The 18,364-nt window shown below is 41.5% G+C and overlaps 1 protein-coding gene across 1 annotated transcript in view; it reads left to right on the top strand.

Annotated features, from left to right (window-relative positions):
• The window catches only part of LOC134535407 (uncharacterized), a 115,231-nt gene that overhangs the window by 28,836 nt on the left and 68,031 nt on the right, over nt 1–18,364 (top strand). The window contains exon 3 of the mRNA XM_063374480.1: nt 8,657–8,773. Coding sequence (XP_063230550.1) covers nt 8,657–8,773 — 117 coding nt within the window. The remainder of the gene's footprint in view (nt 1–8,656; nt 8,774–18,364) is intronic.

Here is an 18,364-nt window from a genome sequence, read left to right as displayed (position 1 = left end):
TAGTGATAATTCAATAAAAATGATTCAATTTTATTCATAAAAGTATTCAATGATTTCATCAATGTTTTGTTATGACTTTTTCACGTTAAACTATCGTCCGTAAACCAATTTTACAGACAACCAATTTTTTTCAATGAATTTATTTAAAATCATGTTCAGATACACGAAGTAAATAGAACAAAATTATTTTAGATGCTGCCTCTTGAGTCTCGGTTTCACTCGCCATGCGGTTATTTCATTTCATCCGTGTTGACGTTGCCAAGTCCAGAAGCATTATGCGGTTATTTCATTTCATCCGTGTTGACGTTGCCAAGTCCAGAAGCATTATGCGGTTATTTCATTTCATCCGTGTTGACGTTGCCAAGTCCAGAAGCATTATGCGGTTTTTACGTTTCACCCTAGATAATATCAGTATAACAGCAGGAATGTTTATAATATTTTTCTCGGGGGTATATTAATATAACTTACATAAAAAAACCTTTCGTCGAGAATACCGATAAGTTCGTGACACTAAAGTCACATGACGTCACGACCGCTGCTGCTGTATCAGCCACGCGCTCACGGCAATACGTATGATTTTTTTTTTTTATCTGCGGGCGCGCGATTTAACTGGCGGCCGACACGAAAGAGCGCGCGCGATGCCCGCAGTAAATACTCGTCCGGCTAACAGCCACGCGGCGAACAATAGAACCAGCCGTAAATACAGTCAGTTTGGAACTGGGGCTGTTCATGTTTCCCAGAAAGGGCATCCGTGTTGTTTTAACGAGGTTCACAACAATCTGACACATTTGTTACTTTAAAAAGTAAAAAAAAAAAAAAATTAACATCGTTCATAAAAATTGACTGTAATTTTTTTTTAAAATTGTAGCATACATGATTGTTAATGGTTAGATTTTCTTTTAGACACATTCCAGTAATTTATGACCAAAGTGGCAGATTTCTAGGGCTAAGTGACCTACAGGCTGGACTGTATAGTATTATAGACGTACAAGAGAACGCAATTTGTTGACTGGACTACGCCTTCAAGGAAGATCTTTTTATTTTAAGTTTTGGGTTGCAACCGACTCGTTATTCCTGATCCTGTGGGCTTGCTTCCAGACTAAAACTCCCCTGGTCGAGTGGAATTATCTCCAGTCCGATTGCAAAAGGACACTAACATGTAATACTTAGCAGTATTGCCTTTGGCCTGTTGGACTCGCGTTATGTCTCACTCCTTGTGAAATGCTGTCTCGAGACTCTGGGAAATACACGGTTCCTGATATCTTCAGGTATATACTTTATGTTCCAAGATTCATTCGGTGGGAAAGTAGCCTTGAAAGACATATAATCATAACAAATATTTACATATTTAAGTATTTATTGATTCGATCGATTCCTATCCTCGATTATATTCTTGATTAACACATAAAATAATTGCCTAAAACTTATTATTTTATTATTATTTAATTAAAATTACTTCAATTTAACGTTTCATTTTATATATCTAGGTTTTTTAGGTGCAAGAAATTGAACAAAACTTTTACAAATATTTTTATTACATAAATTCTACTGTACTGCATCAACACTTGAAAAAGTTTGGAATCTAATAAGTATTTAATTCTAAATTGGCTTGAACCGAAAAATTCTCAGCTCCAATCAGTGTACTGAAGGCAGAGACTCGCCAGATTCTTTCCGCGCATAGTATTTTTTTTTCTTCCCGATGGAGTTTCCCTCTGCTCTGTTTAACAGCCTGCTTCACGTCATCAGAATTGTAAATGGGATTATTTATTCATTGCCTTGAAAGCGCACTGCTCAACTTTGCCCTCGAACGGATACGATTTTACCGTACACGCAGTCCAGCCACAAGCTATAATTTAAAGAGCTTTGCTACTTCATCAGTAAGCTGATTGATAGGGGCATGCATATTTCGCGAAAAGATTCCGAGACCAGCTGAAAGTTAAAACACTGTAGCATCGTCTGTGTTTCGTGACTGGGTGAGTTTCTTTCAGGTACATGACGATTGTTAAAACACCAATCACAGTAATTCATTGCGGAAGCCAACGCGTCCTAAGCGGCTCGGTCGAACAAGGCAACGACTTCTCTCGCAGACGGCCGCCAATCACAAGGAAGAAACCGCTGGTGCCCGTATACCTTGTTGTAGTCTAACAGGCGCTCATATTTATTCGCGAAAAATGCCTGCCCCTACTGATTGATTATGTTCTGGTTATATATCGCCAAGAAAAGGACAAATGTATTTGACTCCCAAAAGGTATTTAAATAATAGTAATCTTTCGACATTCCACGAGATGCGGATTTCGCCGAGTGGAAGCCATTATAATTTACCTGTAATGCGCCAAGCACAGTCTTAAGCATAGATACATGACCAGGTAATGAGTATATCGGTTGCTGAACATCCACCTGTGAGCTTGCACACACACGATCCTCCAACCCAAACTGAGGAGTCAAAATGCCCGCTGGTAGCTTCACAACAGGGCAACCAACTTCGCCTTTGCAGTCTCCAAATGTCAATACGCGGATGCGACGACAGTCTCGTGGTTGACACTATTGCGCTCCAGAGAGTAAACAAAAAAAAAATAAACCAATACGGCGCGACAGCGAACCGTAACAGAAAAATTCAATATAGCGGATCCAATATGGTCGTCATGACGTCAAACTGTTTGGCGTAATGTGTATTCCTTGATATCAGCGGTGAAAGTCAGTCTGCCAGTAGCCACCATGGGGAGAGGAAGATTTATTTTTGCCCTCTCAGTTTCGAACCAAGGATTCCCAAACCCATGTGCGTGTGTTTATCTAAAAATTATATAAAAATTGTAATTAAATAAGATTTTATAATTTGTATATATATATATTATTTTATTGGATAATATATAATATGACTAGCTGCCCGACCCGGCTTCGCACGGTTGTATTTATGGGGGGGAAAATGAGACCAAATCTCCTATTTACAGTTATAATAAATGAAATAAAATGAAAATTAATTAATTTTGACAAAAACTAAATACAATGCTTTGTAATGTACCGAAGAAAAAACGAGTAGCACCGATGGTTTCCCGACTCTCGAGCACGCAACGTTGTCATGGAGACGAAGTGCCCACTGTTTCCCGGGCTTAAACACCAATCAACATTGATAATCAGTTTATTATTAATTATAAATTATTGAGACTATTAATCGAAATAAAAACTACCCTATCTCTCAAGTTGGAAACAATTACACGTAAATGCCAATTTTCATCGAAATCGGTTGACTTGTTAAAGAGTTCACTGGACCTTTTTAGAAATCACTTTCAAATCCCGACCGACTTTGTTCTACCAGTGTATAGTTATTTACCTGTATATCTAAAAATTGGTGGTCTGTATTTAATGAGTGATGAGGACTACACTAACAATGAAATAGTCGTTGCCATGGAGACGAATGAAGCATCAACAATGCTACAGCCGTTGCCGTGGTGATTTTCTGCCAACTCATACATACATCACATTATAAAACTCTAAAATTATCAGATTAAGACCATTAATCGAAATAAAAACTATCCTATCTCTCAAGTTGGAAAAAATTACACATAAATGCCAATTTTCATCGAAATCGGTTAAGTGGTTTAGGAGTCCATTGAGGACAAACATTGTGACACGAGATTTACATATATTAAGATTTTCAATATGGCATACGTGACATAATTCAAAACAGTGGAAAGTTCTATAAAACAAAATGGTGGAATCAAAGATGGTGGAAGGTTATAACAACACAGATGTTGGAATGTTCTAGAAAACCTTAACTGGTGGCTGTGCCGGCATAATTCCAAATGGCGGAATCAAAGATGGCGGCTGGGTGCAAGGTCAAGGTCTATATTCAGGTTCAGCCGCTTGAATTAAATTTTTTAAAGGATTATTAAGACTTTTTTTGGGCTTTTGGTTTTTTTAAAGGCAAATCACTTTAAAGAATTTAGAATTGTAAAATATTGATTTTGTTGTGACATTTATCTTCAAAAAAAGAAATCTTTGAATTTTCATATATATTATTTAAGATTTCGTGGTGAATTATTTAATAAAGATTTGGGCAATTTGGAGGGTATTTTTGGAAAATTTTGGATCTATTTTGGCGAATTGTTGGCAAATTTTGATGGTAAAGTTCAAGACCAAGGCCATCCAATATGGCCGCCGGGACGTCAAAATCCAACATGCCACCCCCCTCTGTAAATTTCCGCTGGCCCTACTTGTGAATCCTACATATTTGCGCCCCTAAAGCCCCTAATTACTACTTTTAAGTTCATTATTGTTATTAAGTTCATATATTCATTTTCGTAATTACTATATCCTAAAATTTTCGAAATGACTATATCCTAAAATTTTTGTATTGACTACATGCTAAAATTAGTGATAGAAAATCCATTACAAATCGTATTGTTATTACTGATAGACAATTTAAGACAAATGATATCAAGCACACCACGTTTTTAGTTATACAGAGTTGTGGTGCATTAATTGGCTGTTGGACAAAAAACTTAATTTTAAATTTTTTTTATTTTTAAATTTTTAGTTTATTCAACGATAAAAGTGTGTTTTTTTTAAGTTTTTTAAACTACAAGTTTTTAATGAGACGGTTATTTCTTTCCCGGGTTTTTAATTTCAGTTGTCAGAGAAATCAACCCCAAATTATTTGTGTTTGTAATTTGCCGTTGTCCTTTTTGCCTTTCGTGCTGTACGATATCTGCAAAACTATGGGAAATACTTTGGATAAATTTTCACCTGGTCCAATTAGTACACTCAATAACATTATTCAGATTTGTTTATTATAAATGCTGCTATCGCATTTAGTTTGAAAAAATAAATAAATTTCCTGTGGTGAATTAAATTGGAAGAATTCGTATTAAATGACTGTCAGCAAATAAATTAATAAAGTGTTGATTGTCCATGTCTTTTAACAGCATATTAAACTAAAAAAAGGGGGGGTTGTCTGTAAAGTTGGTTTACGGACGATAATTTTACGTGATAACGTCATAAGAAAACATTGATGAAAAATTCCATACTTTTTTATTTTCAAATATTATTTACAGTTTTTGCAAAATTGATTTAAATAATTTGTTTAAATATAATCACGAACAATTATTTAAAAAAAAAGCCCGCCTTAATCTGTTTGATATTATAGAAGATTTTCTCGCACGGTGGTTGGCCGGTTCTTGCACGCTCGGCGGAACGTGACAATGAGTCATGCTTTTTCGTGCGTGCAGCCGGCGTTCATCGATTTATAAGACGTTATCAAGTAAAAAAAAACTTTAATGGCGGAGATGATGTACGTAATGACGTCAGTTAAAAACGTAATTTGTATGCATGTTATTTATTTTATTGAAAATTTCCCGAATCACTTGTGCCTGGAGCTGCGTTCCCCACCCTGGCAAGGCGCTCTATGCGACAAGAGTGTCGCGGCGACCAATCAGGGCTGCCCGCCGACTGATGTTATGCGCGAACACACGTCACACAGCGCGAGATGTTGACCGAACATTCATATTTCTATTGTAACTACCTAATGCACAGTTCAAGATGACAATTAATGAATTCAAGGACATGGACGTTAAGCCGAAGAAACATGAACACATTAATGCACGTAACAAAATTGATTCGGATATTATTCCTGGTCTACAAACATACCTATAGAGTAGCACTTTGGAGAGCATGCGTCCTGAATTTTTTTTTTGACGTGATAACGTCTTATAAATTGATGAACGCTGACTGCACGCACGAAAAATGGTACGTTCCGCCTGAGCCTAGCGTGCAAGAAACGGCCAACCACCGTGCGAGAAAATCTTCTATAATATCAAACAGGTTACGGCGGGCATTTTAACTAATTGTTCATGATTATATTTAAGCAAATTATTTAAGTTAAATTTGCAAAAACTGTAAATAATATTTGAAAATTAAAAAATAAGCAATTTTTCATCAATGTTTTTTTATGATGTTATCACGTAAAATTATCGCCCGTAAACCGACTTCACAGACAATCCCCCTTTTTTTTTTTAACACGTCAACATTATAACTGGTCTCTGTGCGAAATGCGCGCATTGGCCAGGGTAACGGAACAGCCTTCATGCACGTTGTTGCATTCACGCCATCTGGCTTCACCTCCGCCCTGGTTCCCGCCACGCCCAGGGGGACCGCTGTTTCATCCCGCATTTGCATTCTCTCCTTCCCTCCCTTCATTCCGCTACTTCCATTATTCATGCCGGCCGCGCAGCAGCAGAAATGACATCCCGCGAGTTCGGAACGCTCGCAAAAAGACGTGGTCGCCCCGGGCAGCGACGCTAGCGACGCTAGCGGCATTAGCGTGAACTTCTCCCCGCCGCACGGTCCAGTGGCGCTCGGCAAGAAGTCGCTCCTACCATTAGGCTGCATCTGCGGCTCCGTGGATGGCTGAGGGCCGATAGATAGAGTACCGGAAATTTCGCGGATTCCTCTGGCCCCAGGATAGAATTCAAATTTATAGGTATGCTCGACCCATGTTTACTTTCCCACTGGTTGATTTCTTAGCGAGAACATTTTTATCCTTGTTATTTGGCACTAGCTGATTCGCTTACTTCTCTCCTAGCTGGACATCGTTGGCTCACGGTCGTGGAGGGGCGTGTCCAGATAACTGCGGTCCAATCATGAACACAGTGCGAGAGTGTGAAGGTTTGCATTCTAGCTTGCGACTAAATGAATGCGCGAAAATTCCGTGGCTCTACCGATAGAGCATCTAACCACGGACAACCCAACAAGGACATCTGTCAACCGAGTGGCGTTCACCCGAGAACTGCGGAGTCGCCCGGTCGTGAGACGGGACGATAAGTACGAGGCTTGCTTGTGCTTCTAGCCCGGTATCGCCTCTACGCGCGAGGCTGTGGGGTAATAGGGTGGTATTGAAGTTTCTAAAAAAAAAAAAAAAAAAAAAAAATTCTGTAACAGTTTCACATAGCTGACTCGTGCATTTGGTGCAGACATTTGCAGTTTTATTAAGTCATGAGTCGTGATGATCGTATATGAAGTAGACTACAGGAGTACCAGTAATGAATCAGTGGTAATTCCGTCCAAGATGTCTCTCGAGAATTCACACTTTTTGGCTCACTTCCAGCTACTATAACTCACTCTGTGTGCGCGTGAGAGAGAGAGAGATAGAGGGAGCGAAACAGACGAAGAAGAGAGGGTAAGAAAGCTAAAGGTCAAGTGGTTCTTAGAGCGAAGGGAACGGGCGCTGCAACACTCGGACGCCCACTGAGTGCTCACGTCTGCTGGGGTCAGAGCCGCGACCCTCAGCGTGGAGACACCTGCTGGCGACACGGGAGCGCGCAGGGAACAGACGGCGATGACTAAAACAAATTGGTTGTCTGTAAAGTCGGTTTACGGACGATAGTTTAGCGTGACAACGTCATAACAAAACATTGATGAAATTATTGCATACATTTATGAATAAAATTGAATCATTTTTATTGAATTATCACTATTTTGAATGCATACAAAGAAGGAGTGAAATTAAATCTACAACTTAATTGATAAATTTACTTTTATTTGCACTCATTAATTCAAATATGTTTATTTCTTTAACGACGAGATTATTTTAACTATAATTTTTATACATGTTTGCTATTTAACTTCTTCCAATCTGTGTTATTCTGTTAAGGATAGGACGATGATAGGAAAAGTAGGAAAGAATGGGAGTGTTTGAAGTTTAATGTGCCTCGAAAAATTCAAATCGATGGTTGTTCCAATCGAGTGGAAGAGAGATAGATGCGGCGCAAGCGTACAATGAGCGTAACGGGACACAGTGTAACGGGACAATGTGCGTACGGGACATTTTTTCGTGCGTGCAGCCGGCGTTCATCGATTTATTAGACGTTGTCACGTCAAAAAACAAACTAATGATGATGACAGATGACACAAACTCACTTCCGCGTTTTGCTTCTGGTCCGACACTGGAGCACGTTTTGCAACTAGAACTGTCAACATCAGCTGATGTAAACGAAAACAAATGTGCTTGTTTATAAATGAGGTATGTCGACAGACAAGGGCGTACTAAAAAAAAGGGGGGGGGTTGAAGGGAAATATTCCCATTCCCCCCTCCCTAAATCGTAAAAATAATATATCATTCCCACCAACGAATTGAAAGAATTGTCGGCTGACCCATGTTTCTGTTAAAAAAATAATGGTTAAATGTTAGTATGCAATGTAAATCATCGGTGAATGTTTTGAGACTTGAATACGCATATTTCATAACTCCAATAATGAGATAACTGCTTTCGACACTTATATTTAGAGACCGGAAAAATTCGCGTATTCATTTCGCGATAGGTTAAAATACAAATAGTTATACCTCAGTGCTGCCTCTGCTATTGGCTCACAACTCACCTGGATGACGCTGGGCCAATGATAAACACCCAACCAAAGCTTTATCGAATCACAGACTGCTACGTTGGGACGTCTTACAAGACAGCAGCCAATGAGTGGGTGGCATTTGACCGAGTGTACGCAGAACTATGGAGTTCATCCTGCAGGTCATTGAACCCGCGAATTTTTCCGGTCCCTACTTATATTGGTAAATGAGGCGTACAGTGTTGGGACATGAATGCTTGATTGTGCACATGGCATGCGCTCTCTACCCCAGGATCGACTCTATGAGTGGCGTGTGTGGCAGGTGTGCCAACCCTCGAGATGGCGTGCAACGTGCTGAGGCTGGCGATCACCCTGCTGCTCCTGGCGGACGTGAGGAGAAGCTTCGTGGACCCGGCGCCGCTAGATGGCAGCAGTCAAGGTATAGTGCCTTCTACACGGTACCTGCGCTTTGGAGGAGAGTTTATTTGTGTTTCATTCATTAATTTTCTCTGAATTTAATGCGTGTATTATTTTGGGTTGTTAAAATTTACTTCATCCGAGATGACACTTGGAAGTCGCCAGAGCAGCCAGGTGGTCCATTGGGGAGGGGGAGGGAGGTAAATGTTTGAACTCTTGCGCGCGGGCGCCTGCCTCGTTAAATATCGCCGAGGCAATTAGCGCGCGACCAGCCCCGCTAATTCCCCCCGGCGGCGAAAAACAGATTACATCAATCCCTCCCTACCGCCGGTCGCGCCAATTCATTCACGAGCGCGCGCGGCGGGCTGAACATGGCTCAAGGTCACGTCATTGCGCCACCTCACACCTCGTGCCTTGGCGCGATAGCCAGGGGACGCAACTGCGCGGACCGAACATGGCTACTGGAAACAACAACTGTTCACTTTGAGAAATGACATCAAAATTTGATTCTCAAACATAAGCGAATTATAGAATTTTTTTAAACATACTAATACAATTAAAAATGCAAGTTTACAAATATTAACTTAATGTAAGCTTTTGGACATACGCCATTGCTAAAGCACATGTATGACTGTATAAGAAAACTACAAAAAACACAAAAGAAAAAACACAAATAAGCAAAAAATTGCTGTTGTCAACAGCTGTTGCTTAATTTGTGTTTTTGTCTTTTGGGTATTTTTTTAGTTTTCTTCTACAGAAAAAGTGCTTAGCAATGGCGTATGTCCAAAAGCTTACATCAAGTCATGCACTCCCATTGCACAAATCTTTCAAAGATAATAATTTACAAATATTCCTAGTTCAGAACTTATGGAATGGTGTATTAACGGAGTGGCGTTTTGAGAATAATGGCCAAATATTATTTATTTTTTGGAATAATTTTTGTCAGTGTTGAATTATCTTGGTAGCTGTTCAATTTCGTTTTTACAGGTTGTAGCAGAGTGTACTGCATTAAATAAAATACATTTACCCAATTTATTTGTACTTGAATGTTGTTTCCAGACCATAAAAAAATTAATTCTGTGTCAAAGGAAAGGTCATCAGACTTGAACAGACCTTTTCTGAGTAAAATTTGTAGTATTCACTAGGGGTGGGAGAGTGTACGAGTTCGATTAATAACTGCCTTTTCTTGTGCACCCATATATTTTAGCACTCCTTGAAAAGGTAGTCTCGTGACTGCTTCGAATTATGTATTGTTTCGGATGCGAGCAATGATCCTCCTGCTAAACAACCATCTGAGATTACAGTCAGAGTCGAATTGTGTTCTTACGCATGAGTAGGCCTACTGATGCCGTAGAGACCTGTAAAATTCGCGGATTCATTTCGCGATAGGTAGGGACCGGAAAAATTCGCGGGTTCAATGACCTCCAGTATGAACTCCATAGTTCTACGTACACTCATTAAAATGTCACCCACTCTTTGGCTGTTGTCTTGTGAGACGTCCCAACGTAGCAGCCTGTGATTCGATAAAGCTTTGGCCGTGAGTTTCTCATTGACCCAGAGTCATAAAGGTGAGTTGTAAGCCAATAGCAGCGGCAGCACTGAGGTATAACTATTTGTATTTTAGCCTATCGCGAAATGAATTCGCGAATTTTTCCGGTCTCTAGCGATAGGATAGAGTCCAAACACTTTTGATATTATTTTGCTTCAGTGATTGGGCCACAGTTTATCTGAAGGACTCTGGGCCAATGAAAAATCTTTAACAGAAGAATTAGCGAATCACGATCATTCCAGTCAACAGGTGTTACGAGTCGGTAACCAATCAGCAGATGTAATTTGCACGAGTGCATAGAGGATCACGGAGTCTATCCTTTAGGGATTTGAAATCGCGAATTTTTCCAGTCTCTACTGATGCATCTATGTTACGTAATCGGCATACTTTGTTATAGTTGCCAAACGCGTGTATAAATAATGCTGTAACATATTATTTATGCGCATTAAAACAGGTATTTAAAACGTTGTTAATTAACTTTTTTTGTTTCTTGCGTTTATTGTTTTACTTGCGTTGTTTACGAACCCGGCCTTAGGTTTTTTTAATTTTTTTTTATTCTGACACAGGTCTGAGGTGAGCGGAACAGAAGACCCTTCAAGGGAATTACGTGTAACGAGATCAAAGGGTGGCGTGGTTTCGCGCGCTTGGCTGAGCGCTGTCACCTGGGGCGCTCCCCTCCCCTCCACTCCTGCATCATCCCTACCACGACACAGACACGGAGGAGAGAGGTGGTAGTTCCCCCTTCAGCCGCCAGGGCGTGTTGGCGTGTCTGAACCTGTCTGCTCCCAGGGGCAGCCTTCTTTTCACAGACGAGAGAGCCAAAACCCAAAGTTCCCCGAAGTTCATGTTTTTTTTCCGTATCTTTAATGTAGCTATCCTAACCAAATCAACCGTCCACAATGTTTTAAAGTATTTATAATGTAGCTAACCTAACCTAATTGACCATTAGTATCCTTTTATCAAAACCGCCATATTTATTTACAATGAACCAAAAAAAAAAGAAGATGCACGATCGGGCGTTTGGCTCTCTCGTCTGTGAAAAGAAGGCTGCCCCTGCTCCCAGAGAAATGGTAGCGTTGCGCAACAAACAGCTCTGTCGCCCCCGGCGAATGTTGCATTCAGCCACAGCCGTGACCGGACCTCAGTGTTTGTTTGGCACGTACTTCAAGGAGCACAACATTAAACACCTTTGACGCCATGTTCGTCCCAACACAATTTTCCCCCTGTCTAATAAATTACAGGTCTTTTTGACGTGATAAAGTTTTATAAATCAATGAACGCCGGCTGCACGCACGAAAAAGCATGACAACTTGATATTATATGTTTTATGCCTGTTCAAGCTATAATAAAAAACATTATTCCAGGATAGTTTCGCAGAAGAACCCAGAGACGACAATGGACTGACAAAATGGACGACGTGACAACTTCTTCAGAACTTACGTCCGCCTGTTCATTCCGTCGCCCGTCCTCGGGTCGGCTGGTCTAGACGACTCACTGTCACTCAAGTATGTAGAAGATCGTGCAGTCTATCCCAGAGCGTTTCGCGGCTTCTGTGATCTCTAGGCAAGACTCCAGTGCAAAAATATTTTCACATCAAATCGACCTCTCTGACCAGAAACAATATTTTCAACGAGAAAACTTTCCCAACGCTCAAGTTTGTAAATATTTCAGTTCCTCTGCAATTTTTATCTGCGTGCATGATAACGTTTCGGTATAGCAATGTTTTATCTGGTTGTTTTTTTTTTGTTTTTTTTTTTGTGGGTTAAATCATTTAATATGCAGTCCAAAGTACGTCAGAATAAAAAGGGTGGGGTGTTTCTCTCAGTACACAGGTGCTTTTTCCAAGTGAATTTCGAATTTCCCCCCCCCCCTTGAGGTAATGGTGAGCTAAGTGCTCGAACGTAAACCACTCGTGACTCAAGAAAAACTTTTAAAAAAATAGGGGAGGGGGAGACGGAAGAGTGCATCATAAAACTTGTGAGCACGCGGAAAGAACTTGCGCACAATTTTCTGGCTTTGTGCGTGCATTCTTCTAGCTTTCGGCCGTTATTCGAAACTTGTAGAGCTGTAGCAAACCGTATGTATTCGGTACTGAGTAACGGGTGCGGCATCTAGTACCGAGTAACGAAACGTTACACACGAATGCATTTCGTTACTCGCATTTTTTCGCAGTATGGGTACCTACACTGTTTCAGTTCACGCAAGTACCGTTGATGCGTGTATCGAAACGTTGTTTGCTGATCGTATGTTTTACGCATGCGCACGCTTATTCGGTGAATTTAAAAACGTACGTTACAAAGAATAATGTTTGTTTATTAAGTAAAGTATAATTTGGAAATTCGTCTACCAATTTTTTTACTGTTTATTAAAGTTATTGCGTGTGTAGACAAAGTCTGAGATTGGAACAGAAAAAGGTAAGAAAGTATTTTTTTCAAATTAGTAATATGTATGATTTTGTTTTTTATTATCGCGTATTTTAACGTAATTTTTTGTTCTTATCTTAAAAGAGATATTATAATAAAGCAGCTCTAATGAGATTTAATTGTTTTTTGGGTAACAAAAGCTGTTAATTATCAAATATTAATAATTATTTATATTATATTTATTATTATTTACACTTATTATTTTTTATTTTACAGTTCAATTTACCTGCTGCAATGGATAAGAAAAAAAGTAAACTATGGTGTTTCTTTTTACGCAGACTAAAGATGATAAGGCAAAATGTGATCTTTGTAGTTCATTGTATTTAGCAAAAGGCGGCTCTACTACAAATTTGAAAAAGCATATCATGAAAAAAAAAATTGGTTGTCTGTAAAGTCGGTTTACGGACGATAGTTTAACGTGACATCATAATAAAACATTGATGTAATTATTGCATACTTTATGAATAAAATTGAATAATTTTTATTTTAATAATAAAAGAATAAATACTTGAAATTATAATAGTAATCAGATTTATAAAATGCAAGAATAATTAACCTTTATTGCCGAAATTGTTGTAATAAGCAATGAAAACCACATTAACTTTTCACTTCACTTTATAAACAGTCGACGAAACAGTTCACGTGTAGATGACTTGTAATTAATTTTAAAACCTGGTGTTTAGTTATAAAGTTTAAATATAATTATGAACAAGTTTTCATATAAATAAAGTGTAATCAAATATCTATCATCAATTATATGAATCACCATAATTTTTTAGTCAATTGTAACATAACCTATTATTACTGCACTCGCCGACAGCGTAACGGATCACATCATAACGGAACAATGGGCGTAACGGGACACAGCGTAACGGAACAATGTGCGTAACGGGACAATTTTTCGTTCATCGATTTATTACACGTTGTCACGTCAAAAATTATCTTTTATATGGTACTTTAACATATTTAAAGAGCTTTTCCTCGCTTTAAATATGCACTTAACATTTAAAACGTACTTACTAATGGCCAATGGGAGATCCCAGTTTGTTTGGGATACGCATTCTCAGCACTCCAACTTTCAACTGACAACTGCGGCAAAGTTACAAGTTATTGCTATTTTTAATGGAATGTGTAAATTTACAGATATGTGTAATTCCACATGAATATTTCTGCTCCATTTACAACAACAACAAAAATCACAGTGTATCTCACCAAAGGATGTGACATTTTTATCCACCAATGAGCTATCTAAAAAAAAGGCTTGTTGGTGTAAAGTCAGGTAGAGTCTATCCTGGAGTGTAAAAACCGTGGCTCTAGAAATCGCGAATCGTCCCTGAACTCGCGACACGAAGTACAGTCCCTGCGGTAGCCAACCCGTGACGCGGTGGGTAGAAATTTCGAATAAAAATCCAATAAATTAAATAAAATCAATCAATCAATCGAAAACTATAATGAGTAAGGACCGGGAAAATTCGCGGATTCAATTACCTCTAGGATAGCCTCCAATATCCTCTGCACATCTCAAGTAAACACGCGTGTTCATTGGGTACTAAATTGTGAGGCGTCTCCACTGGGTAGCTTGTGATTCGACGCTTCATTGGTCGATAGTCTCTCATTGGTCCAGAGAGCTCCAGTTAAACTGCGAGCCAATAGCAGAACCAGCAGAATTGTACACATGTTTGAATTTCAGCCTATCACGAAATTAATACGCGAATTTTTCCGGTGTCTAATAATGAGTTTTCTTTAACTTCATTGGGGAGGAAAACCGTAACTCAGAGGGCATACTCGCTAAGGGTAACAAGAGGTTGATTGTTACAACACCGCTCAACTTGAACTTCTAGGATCGAAACGTCCGTCAGCCCCTGAGGAGGAACTACGTGTAGGCGAGCAGTTTGTGGTTGGATGTCGAGCAAATCCCCCGGCTCTTCCCTGTTGGACGAGGGTGTGGTGGGGGGAGGGCTGGGGAATGAGAGAAGGAATGAAAATACTTTCACCTGAAGTCCCTCGCACGCGAGAGATCTCAACTTTTCTTCTCTCTCTCTCTCTCTCTCTCTCTCTCTCTCTCCTTGTTCTGGATGCCCGAGAGAGGGATAAGTTTTCCGGGCAGAATCCCGAGAGCAAGCCGCGGGGCTTTGACGAGATGTCTGCCACAGTAGCCGCGGCGCAGGTATTCCCGGAATGTGCATCGTCTCTCCGTTTCCAGCAAGTTCCATGGTTCCTCAACCGCGCTCACAACACGGAACAATTCGTGGTCTCACTCTTTTTTTTTAATCCCCTTGGAGGATCGAGACGCACACGGTAATGTATTTTTCACAAAAAAAGATTTCGAGATAGGCTGTCTGTTTCAAACACTTGTGTGAGTCGTGTACGTTTCGTGATCGATTGATAGGTAGGGCCGTGCATATTTCGCGAAAAGATTCCGAGACTAGCTGAAAGTTAAAACATTGTAGCATCGTCTGTGTTTCGTGATTGGGTGAGTTTCTTTCAGGTACATCACGATTGTTAAAACGCCAATCACAGTAATTCACTGCGGGAGCAAACGCGTCCTGAGTGGCTCGGTCGAACAAGGCAACGAATTCTCTCGCAGACGGCCGCCAATCACAAGGCAGAATCCGCTGGTGCAGGTATAACGTGTTGCAGTCTAATAGGCGTTCAGATTTAATCGCGAAAAATGCCTGCCCCTATTGATAGGGGCTGGCATAGGGGCAGCCATTTTTCGCGAATATTTCTGAACGCCTGTTAGACTGCAACAAGGTATACGGGCACCAGCGGCTTCTTCCTTGTGATTGGCGGCCGTCTGGCGAGAGAAGTCGTTGCCTTGTTCGACCGAGCCATTCGGGGCGCATTTGCTTCCGCACTGAATCACTGTGATTGGCGTGCTGGCAGTAGCCATGCGCCTGGAAGATACTCGCCCAATCACGGAACGCAGACGATGCTACAATATGCTAACTCTCAGCTAGTCTCGAAATCTTTTCACGAGTAAAAAATGCATTCCCTTGGTAATAACCAATTTGCACTTAGACGAGGTTGCAAAAATTCCCCGGAGTATGTTGGGTCGACGCGGGACCTCATCCAGTGTAGCCGACAGGGTCTCTATGCAGATCCAGGGCAGTGTGAGGGAGGGGGGGAGAGGAGACGGGAATTAATCCCCTCCTCCCCTCCTCCCCTCCTCCCCTGTCCCCCCTCCTCACCTCCCGGCCCGAGTATCGGCGGGGGATGTCAATCTTCTCGAAGAGGAGGAGATCCCCTAGTAAATGCGTTTCATGCGCGAACCCGGCTTTTTTTCTCTCTCCCTCTCTTCGATACGCGGGATTTTAAACCAATCAAAAGGCGGGCGGGCTGGCATATTGCTCGCCGGGTATCCTCTCGCGGGACTGCCTCACGTCGGCGACCTGCCTTTGAGGGGGCGGGGGTTCGACTTCACTGCGCGCGGCTGAAGAAGACATCGAAGTAGTCATCGAATTATCATATGTTCATTTCGCGATAAGCCAAAATTAAAATACCTACACATAAGTAGAGACCTGAAAAATTCGTGGATTCATTTCGTGTTATGCTAAAATTCAAATAATTATATACCTTAGTGCTGCTTCTGTCATTGGTTCACTGTTAATCTGGAGGACTGGGGGCCAATTAGAGACCCTCACTCATAGAAGTGTCGAATCACAGGCCACCCAGTCGAGACGACTCACAAGTCAGCAGCCAATGAACAGTTGGCATTTGCCCGAGTGTGTAGAGGATATTGAAGTCTATCCTGAAGGTCATTGAACCCGCGAATTTTTCCTGTCTCTACTAATAACACTACGTTTGAGAAAGTAAACTACTAGCGCGCACTTAACGGGATTACATCTAGGAAGTCAGAAGATGATATGCTGTAAGGAATAATAGGCCTCAATTTCTGCCGTTGCTGGTCGAAAACCCCAGAGGCACAATTTTCATGGTGACCTTTTCCAGCATGGTTAGTTCCAGCATGATGAGGTATGCAGGCTTTAAGCTTGAGTCACACCTAGGTCCTCACGTAGCCTAGACCATTCTGGCACACTTTTATATTAACAGACCAGAGTAAGGAGGGGGGGAAATAAAATATTCGCGTGTTGAATGAGTTCATCACCGGACGTGGAGCACTCCGAGCTTGCCGTCGGTGGTTCGTCGCCGCTAGAGCAAGGGGGGGGGGGGGGGACCGCGCCTGCTAACTGGGTTACAACTAGCTCTCTCTGCCAGGGCTGGTGAGTTCCCTGCCCCCACCTCCCCCACCGCTCCTGCTCCGACACCCGGGCGTCACCACTGCACAGATCAGCAGAACTTTCTTCGAATCGCGAGTAGTTTAGCCCGCCCCGAAAGGACAATACGCCAAAAAAAATTAAATACCAAATACGTAGAGACCGGAAAAATTCGCGGATTCATTTCGTGATAGGCTGAAATTCAAACATGTGTACAATTCTGCTGGTTCTGCTATTGGCTCGCAGTTTAACTGGAGCTCTCTGGGCCAATGAGAGACTATCGACCAAAGAAGCGTCGAATCACTATCTACCCAGTGGAGACGCCTCACAATTTAGTACCCAGTGAACACGCGTGTCTACTTGAGAAATGCAGAGGATAATGGAGGTCATTGAATCCGCGTATTTTTCCGGTCCCTACAAATACGTAATTATAGTCACATGATTCGGACATACAATCGGCCATTTAACAGAAGAAATTGACTTTTTTTTTGTGTAATCAAATGCACGAGTTCAGCCTGGTGCCAGAAAATAACACGAATTTCGCAGCTCTCTAATTATTATCAGAGGCATGCATATTTCGCGAAAATATTCCTCGATTATCTGAAAGTTAAAAAACTGTAAAATCGTCAGTGTTTCGTGATTAGGTGTCTTTCTTTCAGGTACAACTCCAATCACAGTAATTCATGCGTCCTGAGTGGCTCGGTCAAACAAGGCGACGACTTCTCTCGCAGACGGCTGCCAATCACAAGGAAGGAACCGCTGGCGCGCGTATACCTTGTTGCAGTCTAATAGGCGTTCAGGTTTATTCGCGAAAAATGCCTGGCCCATAATAATGTTTCGTTTAACAAAGTTCTGCAACTATCAGCAAAACTTGTCGCTGTTGTAGAATGATTCCATTGAAATAATCGGGGGGTGACAGCTTCATTTTCCATGCATGTTCTGATCGTGTTGTTTTTGGTTTCAAACTAGTATTTTTTTCCCCCGTCATGCCCCGGCGGCTGAAGTGTGTGTGTCGGCGACTAGTGGCGCCTGGCAACAGCGCGGGGCGCCGCCCCATCCCTCCTCCCTCATTAGCGGTATCAGTGCGATAACGAACAACCCCCCCCCCCCCCGGGCACAGTCGCACCTGCAGGCGGGCACACCACGTGACCCCGGGCGCTGCTCAGGCGCCTGTGTTTTAGTGATGGGTCGTTCGTTAACGATTCGTTCAAAAAGAACGAATCTTTGAGAGAACGAAATCTTGCGATTCGTTCGCGATGTAAAGAACCGGCTCTTTGAGAGCCGGTACCTTGAAAGATTCGGTAGAACGAAAATGCGGAGAGAACGAGAGAACCAACCGGCTCTTTGAGAGCCGGTACCTTGAAAGATTCGGAAGAACGAAAACGCGGAGAGAACGAGAGAACGAGATGAGAGAACCGGCCACG

The sequence above is a fragment of the Bacillus rossius genome, chromosome 8 (assembly GCF_032445375.1).
Source record: "Bacillus rossius redtenbacheri isolate Brsri chromosome 8, Brsri_v3, whole genome shotgun sequence".
Taxonomy (NCBI): Eukaryota; Metazoa; Arthropoda; class Insecta; order Phasmatodea; family Bacillidae; genus Bacillus; species Bacillus rossius.
Note: the sequence above shows the minus strand (reverse complement) of the source record. Positions and strands in the feature narration are given on the sequence as shown.